The sequence below is a fragment of the Typopeltis vanoorti genome, chromosome 2, assembly GCF_054136105.1.
Source record: "Typopeltis vanoorti isolate ZY-2024b chromosome 2, IOZ_Tvanoo_1.0, whole genome shotgun sequence".
In the NCBI taxonomy this organism is placed as follows: Eukaryota; Metazoa; Arthropoda; class Arachnida; order Uropygi; family Thelyphonidae; genus Typopeltis; species Typopeltis vanoorti.
This window is the reverse complement of record NC_143550.1, coordinates 137783609-137796620: the sequence shown is the minus strand read 5'-3', so window position 1 is coordinate 137796620 and position 13012 is coordinate 137783609. Positions and strand designations below refer to the sequence as shown.

Genomic DNA, 13012 nt, shown 5'->3' with positions numbered 1-13012 from the left:
ATTTATATCATGCAGCTCTCTCACATTTTTCTCTGCATTCTCTCAATACTTGCTGACGCACTTGCCAGAACTTTTGATACAATTTCTTCTTTTTCTGGACTGTGTCTAACTTTTTGATCTCATCATGAAGTTCAGATCTTTATAACTTGCAGACAACATCAGCATGTGCTTGACAGGCTTAATCAATCAATATTTTCTTAAGATTTTACCTTTTGTCTCTAAGATTTGGTTCTTGGTTTCGAACTCTCACTTTTCTCCAATAATATCTATATCTATATATTTGAGTCTACAGTTCACCTCTAATAGATGCTTGACTGATTCTTTTTAAAACTTTCATATATATTTTTCTTTTCAATGTGACAATCATGTCACATTGAAAAGAATGTAGCCTGTGTAGCTCAGTGGATGTGGCGTTTGCACACCATCGCGCTAGGCCGCACGAAGGAAGTCTTGGTTTCGAGTCTAGTCGGCGACTAGAGGAAATTTTTCTAAGCCTTTTTTCGACCGGTTCCCGAGTTAGTCGATCTCTGGCACGGGCAAGCAGGTTTTTCCTCCCGGAAACTCGGGTTTTTCGTCCTGTAAACTCAAGAAAATCGACCGTAGAACCCACATTATTTCAGACATTAAATATATTGTGTTAGGGTTAGAGACCACGAGATGGCGGCACATTTGAGCCGTCTCTCTTCACTGCGTACCGCTTAATTAGTGATAGCCTTGGGCCATCTGTCTCTGATTGGGTACCAGTGGAGATTGAACTGCCCACTCAGTCTCCAAAAGTTAGATAGGGCTAAATGGCCTCGCCTACTCCCGTATATACGGGAATAAAAAGGCGTTAGCTGATTTTTTTTTTTTTTTTTTTTTTTTTTAATGTGACAATCATTTCTATTTTGCTCAAAATTATATTTTTGTAATTTTCAACACTAGCCAGCAGTTATTTATTTAAAATCTCCAATGCATTCTTATATCTTGGAGCAATTTGAAGATACTACATTTGAAGATATCAACAATAATATAATCAATAATTTACATGAATGACCAAGTTTAGATACCTGATCAATATTAGAAAATTTTGATTTCATTAAAAAATTTATTTTATTGATTAAATGCCTTACTGAATTACTGGAGGGATGATGTCAGGTTACATTTTTTATTGTAAATACTTTAATATTTCAATCCTGTATCTGGAACTATCTTCAGGGAGTGTTGTAAACTAAGTAAGAATAGTATATAATTTAACCCAAATGTATTTTCAATGCATTTAGGGTTTTTTAAATAGTTCAAATAAGTTAGCAAGGCATGAAGAAAGGAAAGAACATTTAGAAGAATCAATTTTTTATGATTCATGTGTACATAGTCGATGATGGATATGGAAGAAAAGAATTTTCATTATGAAAGCAATAACACTTTTACACTTAATTCTAATAAGCAGAGAACAATCTCTATTCGTCAGTCATGTACTTTACTACAAGAAGATATTAGATTAACACCATAATTGCAAAGTACCAAATCAGCCATAGGACAGTGTGAGGAGACAGGAAGAAAAAGTTAAATCTTTCTGATGACTTTGGAGGGTGGGGGGGGGGGGGTGATACCTTTTTTCCTAATGGTTAGAGAACACATAATTAAATCCTCATAATATCTAATCACTGTATTGAAAAATTCATTAACATGGAACCTAATCTAAACAGAATAAGATGGTTAATATTTTTGGACCAGTTTTGCCTATTTTGCCAAAGGTAAAATCTAAGATACCAGAAGGAGAGAAAACTATCATTCCTGTATCTAAAAATAACAAAGTTAAGCTTGAAAATCATTAGTGATCAAAGTTTTTTTTCACTTGGTTATAAATTAAATTAAAAGTGCAAAGAAATTACATTATTGTTTAATCCTTTATTCAAGTGGAAGCAAACAAAGTTTTATATAGAAACTTTGTTTGCTTACACTTGGATAAAAGATTAAACAAGAATATAATTTCTTGGCATCTTTAAAGGAACAGTGATCCTTCCATAAAAGATGGGACTAAAACTTGAGTCTCTTTTACCAGCAGAGAGAAAGCATTCCAAGGAGATCTTACTGCACACTCACATTAAGTGATGTCATGAAATTAGTTATTGATTTTTTTGGAAATAATGGATAAATACTGGACTGGTGAGATTATTAAACATCCTATTAGTTCAGAACAGAAAGTATGCCTAAGTATGTCTTAAATGTGGAAGGTTGGCAAAACTGTAGAATGAAGCTATTGCTCTGTACAATTGTAAAATTACAGAGCATCAAATTCAAATTTTCTCAAAAATGGCAATTTCATTAAAAATGTTCCTCAAAAGACCACCAAAAGTTAAAAGATCATATCCATCAGTGAATACTGATTACAATGTCACAAAAATTCTATTTTTGATTATCAACTTTCTATCCAACATGCAAAACCACTATAAGTTCAGCATACCTTCATCTTCTTCATAATCACTAAGTGTGTAGTTCTCTTCTAATTCTTCAAGCTTACGTTCACCCTTTATTTGCACACCGGGACGAGACTCAAATATTCCTCCCAGATGAGGTGTTGCCAATCTTTGCCACTGATGAAGTGTCTGAGATCCTAAGGTAATAATAATAATATAATAATAAGGATATTTTCGCAAAATATTAATTTTTTTTTTAATCTCAAAAAACAGTACTATGACACAATAAATTGTATAATTTTTCATATATAGAACTACTATTTAAAAATTATCATGACATGCACCATGAGTCTTATTGATGGATAAGCTCTAATCTAGAGACAAATAATCATTTGGTTCATTCTAATGTGAACATGCTAGTATATTTTTTACATTCTAATGTGAACATGCTATTATACTTTTTACATTCTAATGTGAACATGTTAGTATACAAAGCAAAAAATTACTTACTCGAGATTATTTTTCATGGTCAGTCCACATACAAAAAATTGGAAACCTAGATTATCAACATACATAGAATAAGAGTTAAATAAAACCCTGCTCATGGATTTTTTTTTTTTTAATGCTCTATCAAGCTTCTAATAAAAAAGATGATGGTAGGTAATGAAACCATCTATCTTCCATAATGATATATGAAACCATATATCATTTATCACCCATCAATTTGGGTGATAAATTATGGTGGCATGAGTTAGCCAAGTAATTTCATATTTAACATTAAACATGAAGATAAACTTTTTCAATAGGAGACAATATTGATTTTATAGTGATAAATATAAAAAAGTTCAAAATAGAAAACTGGAAAATGAACTAGTTCCACTGAAGATGCTAGTAATGAGCAAGTGAAGAAATTCTTTAAGTCATTCAAAAAGGGCAACTTGCATCTGAACATTATGGGAGGAAATGAAACATTCATATATAAACACTGAGAAAATCTGGAGTAAAGGATAAAGCTAATAATAATTTGCTTAATTTCTGTTCTGGACATGGCTCAGTCATTACTAACACTGTTTTATCATTCAGAAACATCACAGTAGATGCTCACTATAGTAAACCCACAGGGACCAGAGAAAGTTTGTTATAGTGCAAGATTTGCTATAGTGAATTTAGGAAATAAAATTCCATATCCATTCCCAGAAAATAAATATCCAAAAAGGTATTGGCATTCAGTACTGTAGTTTTTTTGAGCTTCTCTCAAAACAAGCTTTAGCAGGATTTTAATGGCACTTATGACATAGTACAGATTACTAGATACATATTTATAAGAATAAAGAATAGCAGGTCTGTCTGTTGGGTTCATCATTGAGGTTGCACCATGACTAATTTTTTGCTGCATGTCCTGGTTACATGAAGAAAACAGCAATGGCCTTGTATAACTAAGTAATGCCTGCAGCCAGCATGAATATCCAATTATGTTGTACCATCATAATATATAGTGAGCCACCACTTTATTAAGAACACCTTCCCATTTAGGAAAACAGACTGAATCATGTGGCTGCAGTTTGCTATATAAATCAGGCAGACAGGGCAATCAACGGTTCTGTTTTTTTTTGTGTGTGTGTGTTTGGTTGCATCAGAATGGGTAAAAGGCATGACTGAGTGTGGTATGATTGTTGGTACCAGTATTTCACAAACATCATGTCTGGGGCTTTTCATGTACAACAGTGTTTAGGGGTGTATACCAGGAGGGGCGTAATAACCAGACAATTTCAACCCAATGGTGGGTCTGTGAACAGAAATAGCTCAATGATGCACAAGTTTAGAGAATAATGGCAATGATTGTACAATGTGATAGGAGGGCCAAGACCAGCTCAGTACAACAGTGGTGGTCAGAAATCATCTTGAAGCTCATAATTCATTGCATGCTGTCATGGATGGGGTACAGGAGCAGACAACTGCTCTAGCTCCCAATGTTATCAGTTAAGAACAGGAAGATGCAGCTTCAGTGGGCATGTGATCATCAACAGTGGACAGATGACTGGAAAAATGCTGCATGGTCTGAAGAGTCCCAGTTTGTACTATATTATGCTGTGGCAGAACCAGAATATGGCAGCAACAACATGAGGTCATGAGCCCTTCTTGCCAAGTAGCAACAGCTCAGGCTGGTGTGTGTGTGTGGGGGGGGGGGGAATTAATGGTGTGCAGAATGTTTTCTTGATACATGTTAAGTCCCCAGATACCAGTTGAAGTACCCATTGTCAAATGGGTACTTCCACCACAACAATGCAGCATGCCACAAAGTGTATAACATGTCAAAGTAGTTCAAGGAACATGACAGTTTCCATTACTTCAGTGGCCAGCTCAGTTCGCAGCAGCAGCATCCATCCAATCAACAATAACTGGGTGATGCCATTGTGAAAGCATGGACAAACATCCCAGAAGAATGTTTTACACACTTAGTTGAATCAATACCATACAGATAATACAGGCTGTTCTTAAGGCAAAAGAGGGTTATACTCATTAAATGCTGTTCCTAATAAAATGGCCAGCTGGCATACATATGAGAGTCATTTCAAGTTCTACACACCATGCAAGTGTGTCCAGTAAGATGATGTAACAGTTTCCATCTTCATGTCCACTGTAAGCCAGACTGATTGTCCCCCCCCCCCCCCAGTGTCTTTGTTTCATGAAACAGACTTCAAAATGGAGGAATCTTATTCGTGTCAGACATAAGCTCTCTAGACCTAATTCATTATGCTCATTATCATCATTCAGCATAATGAAAACATTCATTATGTTGAAACGACCTGATTTATCAAACTATTCAATAAAAAAGTTTCTGACAGGAATACATGACTTATACAAACACTGGGGCAATAGTGATAAGGCAGAATGGAGATTTTATTCAAACTCTATAAATGTGTTTTGTTAAATAAGTGTACAATTAGTTGGAAGAAAAATGGACTGAATTGAAAATGACCTGATGAAATTCTTGTTGTAACAAGAAGAATCTTTATTTAGAGTTTTTCAACTGAAGGTGAGTTAGCTGATCTCATATGGAGGTAGAAGAGTTTTCCTCCTGAAACTTGCATTTTTCTTCCAAAACACAGGCAATTAACAAACAAGAAATATTAGTTGATGGTGGATTAAGCAGCTTAGATGGATTGTATGCTGCTTTGTGATGAGTCCTTGGACTCCTGAAAGTGTCATATAATAATATTTTGTTTATTTACAGCGTACAAGTGCAGTTTTGAATGGTCCTCATGATTTCAACCATGAATAAATTATGAATAAATGAATTATGGAATAAATTTGGTCCCATCCTCATACATTAAGAATCCAAATAGATCCACAATGGAAAGGTAAGGGTTTAATAGTGGGTTAGAAGCACAGGCCAGTTCACTATACTGCATTCCTTAAAGGCTATGCGGAGGGCTCCTCCTGCTCATCTAGCCCTAACCCTTAAGTGACCGATTAAGGAAGGAAGAAGCCTCATATAATTACTGTCATCCTAATATCAATAACAATGGTGGATTTTGGGCTTTATTTAGACTTAAGTGTTGGTTGCATATGTTAATAAAGAACTTTAATGGTTTTTTAACACAGAAGTTACAAAAATTGAACATTTTAATCCAATCTTTCATATAATAGTAAATGAGGCATTTTCAATGACAAAGGGAAACATCACTTAAGGATTAAGTGCTTACGGGTCAAAGCTGTATAACTGAGAGGACACCTCCACATAACCTTTAAAGGAATGCGGAGAACCGACCAGGGCTTCTGACCTAATGTCCAATCCTCACCTTCTCGTGGTGCACCCTGTTGGGTATCTACCTGGATATTGAACGAACGAGGATGGGTTGGCAATTTGGGATTTAGTCGACCAAATTGTATTCTTATTGGCTCAAAACCAATATACAAAATGATAGCACAACATGACAAAATTTCATGTCGGCTGGGGGGGGGGGTCGCCCAGTTAAACAAGGACTCCGTTGTTTTCGCCAGGGAACCAGGGCGAACAGCAAAAAGTCAGCTACTGGAACAAATCTGAAAGCACACCCCAACTCAACATCACCAGAGTTAAAGATTGGTACTATCAACATAAGAAGCCTGAATGGAAAAGAAATGGAGCAAGCTGAGGAATTAGATAAGTACCAGATCAACATAATAGGAGTTACTGAAACAAAAAAGACAAAAACTGGTGAGATCTTTCTGAGCAATAAATACAAAATGTTATATTCAGGCAATGACAATCAAGGAAAAGAAGGGGTAGCTGTAGTATGCAACACAAAATATGAGGCTAATCTTCTTGAATGACAGGCAGTCTCAAATAGAGTGATGTGGGCAAATATCAGAATGGGGAACTGGACAATGAGACTTATTTGTCCAAATGGTCCCACAGAAGGTTCTACTAAGATAGAAGTGGAGGAATTGTTTGAGGCTCTAGAGAAAGCTACTGACACAATGAAAAAGGAAAAGTTGATCCTTGTTGGGGATCTAAATAGCAGAGTAGGAAATGATTGTGAGACATACAAAAATGTTTTGGGAAAATTTGGAGAAAAGAGCAAAGCTAATAATAATGGCAAATACCTGTTGTATTTCTGCTCAGGACATGGACTGGTTATTACCAACATCATGTTCCAACATAAAGATGTGCACAAATTCACATGGAGAGAAGAGACAAGGAATAAGAAAAGTCTCATTGACTATGTTATTGTTGATAGTGATGTTTTCTCCCTGGTGCAGAACACCAAAGTGTACAGAGGATTTGAAATTGGAAGCGATCACTATTTAGTCTTGAGCAGGATAAAATTGAATTTCATGTTGAAAAGAATGACATGTAAGAAAGTTTTAAAGCGAATAAAAGTTGAGCAGACTAAATTGAATAACTGTTGTAATAGATATGGTATGAAGGTCAGCAATAAAAAGACAAAAACAATGAAAATAGGTAGAATCGTTGAAAATGTCAACTGCATCGTGAATGGAGAACCTGTGGAACAAGTAAAACATTTCAGCTACTTAGGCACAATTTTTACTGAAGATGGTAAATTAAATATGGAAATAGACAACAGAATCAGCAAAGCTAGTATGGTGGGAAGTCAATTGAATAAATTCATATGGAATAAGAGAGAAATTAGTCGGAACACTAAATTAGCTGTATACATGACAGTGTTCAAACCAGTTTTAACTTATGGATCTGAGAGCTGGGTCAGAAGTAAAACACTTGACCAAAGACTACAGACCGCACATATGAGAGTCCTGAGAAAGATTATAGGCATGAACAGATGGCATCAATGGCAATATCATATTAAAAATGAGGATATTAGGAAAGAACTTGACATTGTCAGTATCCAGGAATGCATTAGCAGAGCTAATCTCAGGTGGTATGGTCACTTAAACAGAATGGGCAAAGAAAGATTAGCAAAACAAGTGTTCTCTGCCAAGTTGGCAGCAAAACGACCCAGAGGAAGACCAAGATATAGGTGGATTGATACGGTACAAAGTGCCTTAGACGATAGAAATATAAGATCTGATAATGTTGGAGTCTTGACAAGTAACAGACTGATTTGGAGGAAAATTGTAGATAGGAAGTTAGTAATGATGGGGAGGGCAGAGAGACTATAACTTTTTAACCATTATTATCCTGTAACACCTCCAAAAGACTCATTGAGAGAGGGCACCTACTCTACCACTCTCCATCTCCACCACTCAATCCACCAACTATAGCGAACCACATCGTCTACACCATCTACTAATTATCACTAATATTTTCACAAACAATCACAAACATCCATGACCATGGTGGGATTTGAACCAGCAGCCTTTTAGCTGGAGAGCAGATATGCTAACCACTCGGCCAACCAGGCTGGCAACCACGTATCTAGTCTTTACCAATCAGCCCCAAGACCTGTTGCAACTCAAGGAAAGTCGTGGAAATGTTCAATGTTATTAATGACCTGGCAAGAGAGCTATTAGTAATCAAGTGCATTATTTGTAAGAATTGCAGGAAGTCATAGGTGAACATATTGAGCACGTTTTTCAAACCTAATGGATACAGATGCTAGAAAATACTACTACTTGGCTTCCCAGTTATGTGTTAGGCTTAACAGGCTATCACAAGATTACTCAATAACCATGTGTCATCATTTTAATACCTACCCCCAAACATGGATGTATATGATATAAAATTTATAATTAGAGCCATATTTACTCATAAACACAAATGAAAGAAAAAGAATGATGGGAAGAGGAAAGAAACTTCTACAAGAAGCCATGATCAACTAAAAAGTAAGGAAAGCAAGCAGTAACAAGCAAATCACTAAGATCACCCGATTAAGTATGTTGTTTCTTCTTATGCTAGGTTAAATGTATATAAAAAATACTTTTAACTTAGCATAAGCGGAAACAGCACATTGGATTTGGTGATATTAGTTCTTACAGTTTAGATGAAATCTAAAAGTTATTTTAAGGCCCTGATTATTCATCTGTATAATCTTTTTTTTTTTTTTTTTTTTTAATAGAAGAATAGGTAAGAAAAATGAACAGCCTATTAGAAAATTCCAACACACCTATTTATCCTTAGACTGGGATCCCACATGGCACATGATAAAATAATAACATTAATGACTCGATCAAAAGGAAGAATTTAAAAAAATCGTTATCATCGAAACACTCATTAGTTCCAAGAATTTATGGCACACCAAAACTACTCCTTAAAAAAGATATTTCGTTATAGCCAATTGTAGATGGGATTCCCTGACCTCAAACTTAGCAAAATATCTGTTGAACTTGATATCACCACATATAGGAAAAACACAACCATAAGTAAAAAAAAAATAGCTTACATTTTATTGAAAAGGTAAAAGATATAAATATAGAGCCTTCAGACATCTTAGCAAGTTTAGATGTAGTCAGTCTTTTCACCAATGTAACCAGGGATGACACAGTGGATCTACTTGTAAACCTTTTCCCACCAGACACAGTAAGACTATTCACACACTGTATGGAAAGCACTTTTTTCATATTTCAGGACAAATATTGGGAACAAAAAGAAGGACTTGCCATGTGTTCCCCTCCCCTTTCTCCAGCCTTAGCCAACCTGTTTATGAAAAATTTCGAAACAAATGCAATAAAAAAACTATCACAAGACACCAAAAATTTGGTACATTACATTGATGATATTTTGTTATTTGGTCAAGAACAATGGATGAGTTAATCAATTTCAAAGATTATCTGAACAGTCTACATCCCAATATAAAATTCACTTGAACTAGAAGATCACAAAAAATTACCGTTCCTTGATATCCTTGTCAAAATAAATGAAGAAGAAAAGAGATTATCCTTTTCGGTATACAGAAAACCTACCACAATGAAGATTTCAAGGATGGTGTACAGTGTCATTTAAAAATCTTTGTGCTATATTAAAAATTTTCCCTTATATTGTAATTATTAAGAATTACAAAAGATTGGCATGATTAAAACATTAGGAGATAGAGCATACAATATATCCAGCATGTTAATTAAAAGGAATGAAGAACTGCACTACCTCAGACAGAACTTAGCCTGAAATATCTCATGAAAGCAAGTCCAATACAATTTTAGCAGTACTTCATTTCTTCAGATACCATAGTGCATTCAAGATTTCTTTAAGGAACATGGAACCAATCAGCATTGGGGGGAAAAGAGAGACTATAACTTTTTAACCATTATTATCATGTGACACCTCCAAAAGACTCATTGAGGGAGGGCACCTACTCTACCACTCTCTGTCTCCACCACTCAATCCACCAACTATAGCAAACCACATCATCTACACCAACGCCATCTACTAGCTACCACCATCTACTAGTTATCACTAGTATTTTCACAAATAATCACAGCTTGGGTTATGAACCCAAGACAATCAACAAAATTATTAATAAACCTCCTGCAGCTCCATGAGTACAACATCAAAGTGGCTTGCATCGTCATGGGTACTAGCAAAAAAAAAAAGTTATACATAGCAAAAGACAAGAAATAATTAATTACACATATCAGATGTTATTAGAACTTTTTTTTTGCTAGTACCTATGACGACTTATGAAACTTGTAGGGTTATAATTGCTCATTTTTATGAAACTCATTATTTACCTTAAAATTTAGTCTCAATACCAGAAGCTTCCCATAGAACTGCTAAGCCACACAGAAATTTACGTTTTCATCAAATAAACTTTTTTTTTTACAGCAAATGACTGGGGAGAAATAATTCTGAATATGACAAAACTGTCTTGAAAAAATGATGCAGGAACTGTCGTTGTTAAACAGTGTTTAACATCACTAAGAAATCTTGTACATTCCAATATTAGAATATTGAATACTGGATATCTTGTGGTATAACTAACAATTATACCACAAAAATAGTTTTAAAAAATCTCTCCATTTAGTTAAACAGTGGCATATTACTAATACTATTACGTGTCTGTTACCATTTAAAAGTACATATATAATATCACTAGTCAAAGCAATAGCAATGTTATGCTAGGAACAATAAAATACATAAATTTATATATAACTGGGGAAAAAAAATTACCTTCCAGTGGCTTAATGATTTGTAATTTCTCAGGAATATGGTAATGTTTAACAGTCGTAACACTAAATGTAGTATTTCTCCCAGTAGCTGAATCAGGAGTCCAGCACCTATCTACATTACCTTCCCCTTCCATATCACTACTTAACTCTGTACCTGTTCCAATTCCACTACTCAAATGACGAAATGCCCCATCCAAACCACTACCAAAATAGCCAGAGCCATATTTTCCAAAACTACTCACTGACCTATAAAAAAAATAAATAAATTAAAAAAAAAATTAAAAAATTAAAAAAAAAAAAAATTGAAGGCATTATTAGTGGTTATTAATTTACATATATAATTATGATAATCCTACACAGAAACTATAGAACATGAATGGATTAAATCGAATTTTATCTTCCATCAGTGTATTAGACTTAGTATAAATGGAATTTATATTAAGATGGAGAATAATTAATCCTATACCTATAAATTGTGTTCTTTGAGGAGAGAATAAACAGCTGCCTTGGGAAAAGAGGCATTGTCACTTCTGTAAAATGCTGGCTCTAACTCATTTTCTTTTCCAGAAAAACAAAAGTACATACATGTGTGTGTGTGTGTGTGTGTGTGTACAGATCCTAGAAGGGAATTTTAGCCCAGACTTTTAACCAAAAGGCATGACTTTTTATTATGTGTATGTTTTGAAGACTACATTTTAGCAGATGAAATGTTATTTAGCTGAAAACTGATTAATTATAACAACAGTACCATTATCAATGGCAGTCGCTAATAACTGCCCTATTTTCATTAGTATAACTGCTTTCTAACATAGATTATTGCAAGCTTATTAAATGAAAGAAATTATAAGAAAAGTTATAACAAAATATTATAGATTGCTCTCACTGTAGCAGCAGACAGTACAGTAGATAAAGTTGATGCATATATGAGAAGTTATTGTTTGAAATTAATTAGGATCAGACCTTCCCAAATTTTTGATAAGGAAACAGTAATTTTGGTTCAAGTTCAGATGATGTAATAGTATTCTGGCACTTTCTTTGAATGTAAAAGACAAGTCTTCAATCGGAAGATTCTGAAGTCATTGTGAACTTTATGCTAGCTAGGATTTTTTAAAAAATAAAATAAAATAAAATACAGAGAATGTAGGATTATTGTTTAGAGCCTCCATAGCTCAGTTGGTATAGACTAAGCCCTTTGGTCAGTGACAAGTCAGTTGGGATCATGTGCGTAAAGTCGCATCATGTAAAAAGGCCGATCCCAAATAGATGGGATAAGACACAAGAAGAAGGAGAATATAGAATTTTGTTTATTTGTTCAAAGAATGAGAGCAGACAATCAGAAGTCATATGTGAGGCAAAGTGGAGAGTGTTTATTTTTACAAGGCAATGAGCAGGAACGTTTTGTTAAGATTTTTTGTGAAATAAATAAGATATTTACTTTGTTGCTGATATTTCACTGGTTTTATACCCAGCACCTCTGGAGCACAGTTTGTCACAGTACACAAATAGCAACAATTAGTTAATAGTAGTGATTATAAACTGTTACCACTATTAACAGTTTAAAATCATAATGGACAACACAAAAAAAAAAACTAAAATCCTACTTGGTGCCTTCTATTGTTGAATAAAGACAGAAGACTCATCGTGGGAGACCCTATATTGACACACTGGCCATTATTCACAAAATACCTATCAATATCTTTCAAACTCATTCACAAATCACTTGGGATCATGTGCGTAAAGTCGCATCATGTAAAAAGGCCGATCCCAAATAGATGGGATAAGACACAAGAGGCAATGAGCAGGAACTAGCTAGGATTTTTTAAAAAATAAAATAAAATAAAATACAGAGAATGTAGGATTATTGTTTAGAGCCTCCATAGCTCAGTTGGTATAGACTAAGCCCTTTGGTCAGTGACAAGTCAGTTGGGATCATGTGCGTAAAGTCGCATCATGTAAAAAGGCCGATCCCAAATAGATGGGATAAGACACAAGAAGAAGGAGAATATAGAATTTTGTTTATTTGTTCAAAGAATGAGAGCAGACAA

General features: G+C 34.7%; 1 protein-coding gene across 3 annotated transcripts in view; it reads right to left on the bottom strand.

Annotated features, from left to right (window-relative positions):
• Window positions 1–13012, bottom strand: part of LOC150109456 (trafficking kinesin-binding protein 1-like) — a 574911-nt gene that overhangs the window by 58846 nt on the left and 503053 nt on the right. For all 3 annotated transcript variants that reach the window (XM_090413241.1, XM_090413254.1, XM_090413248.1), the window contains 2 exons: window positions 10969–11213; window positions 2447–2596 (listed from right to left, as the gene is read on the bottom strand). In XM_090413241.1, coding sequence (XP_090269367.1) covers window positions 2447–2596; window positions 10969–11213 — 395 coding nt within the window. The remainder of the gene's footprint in view (window positions 1–2446; window positions 2597–10968; window positions 11214–13012) is intronic.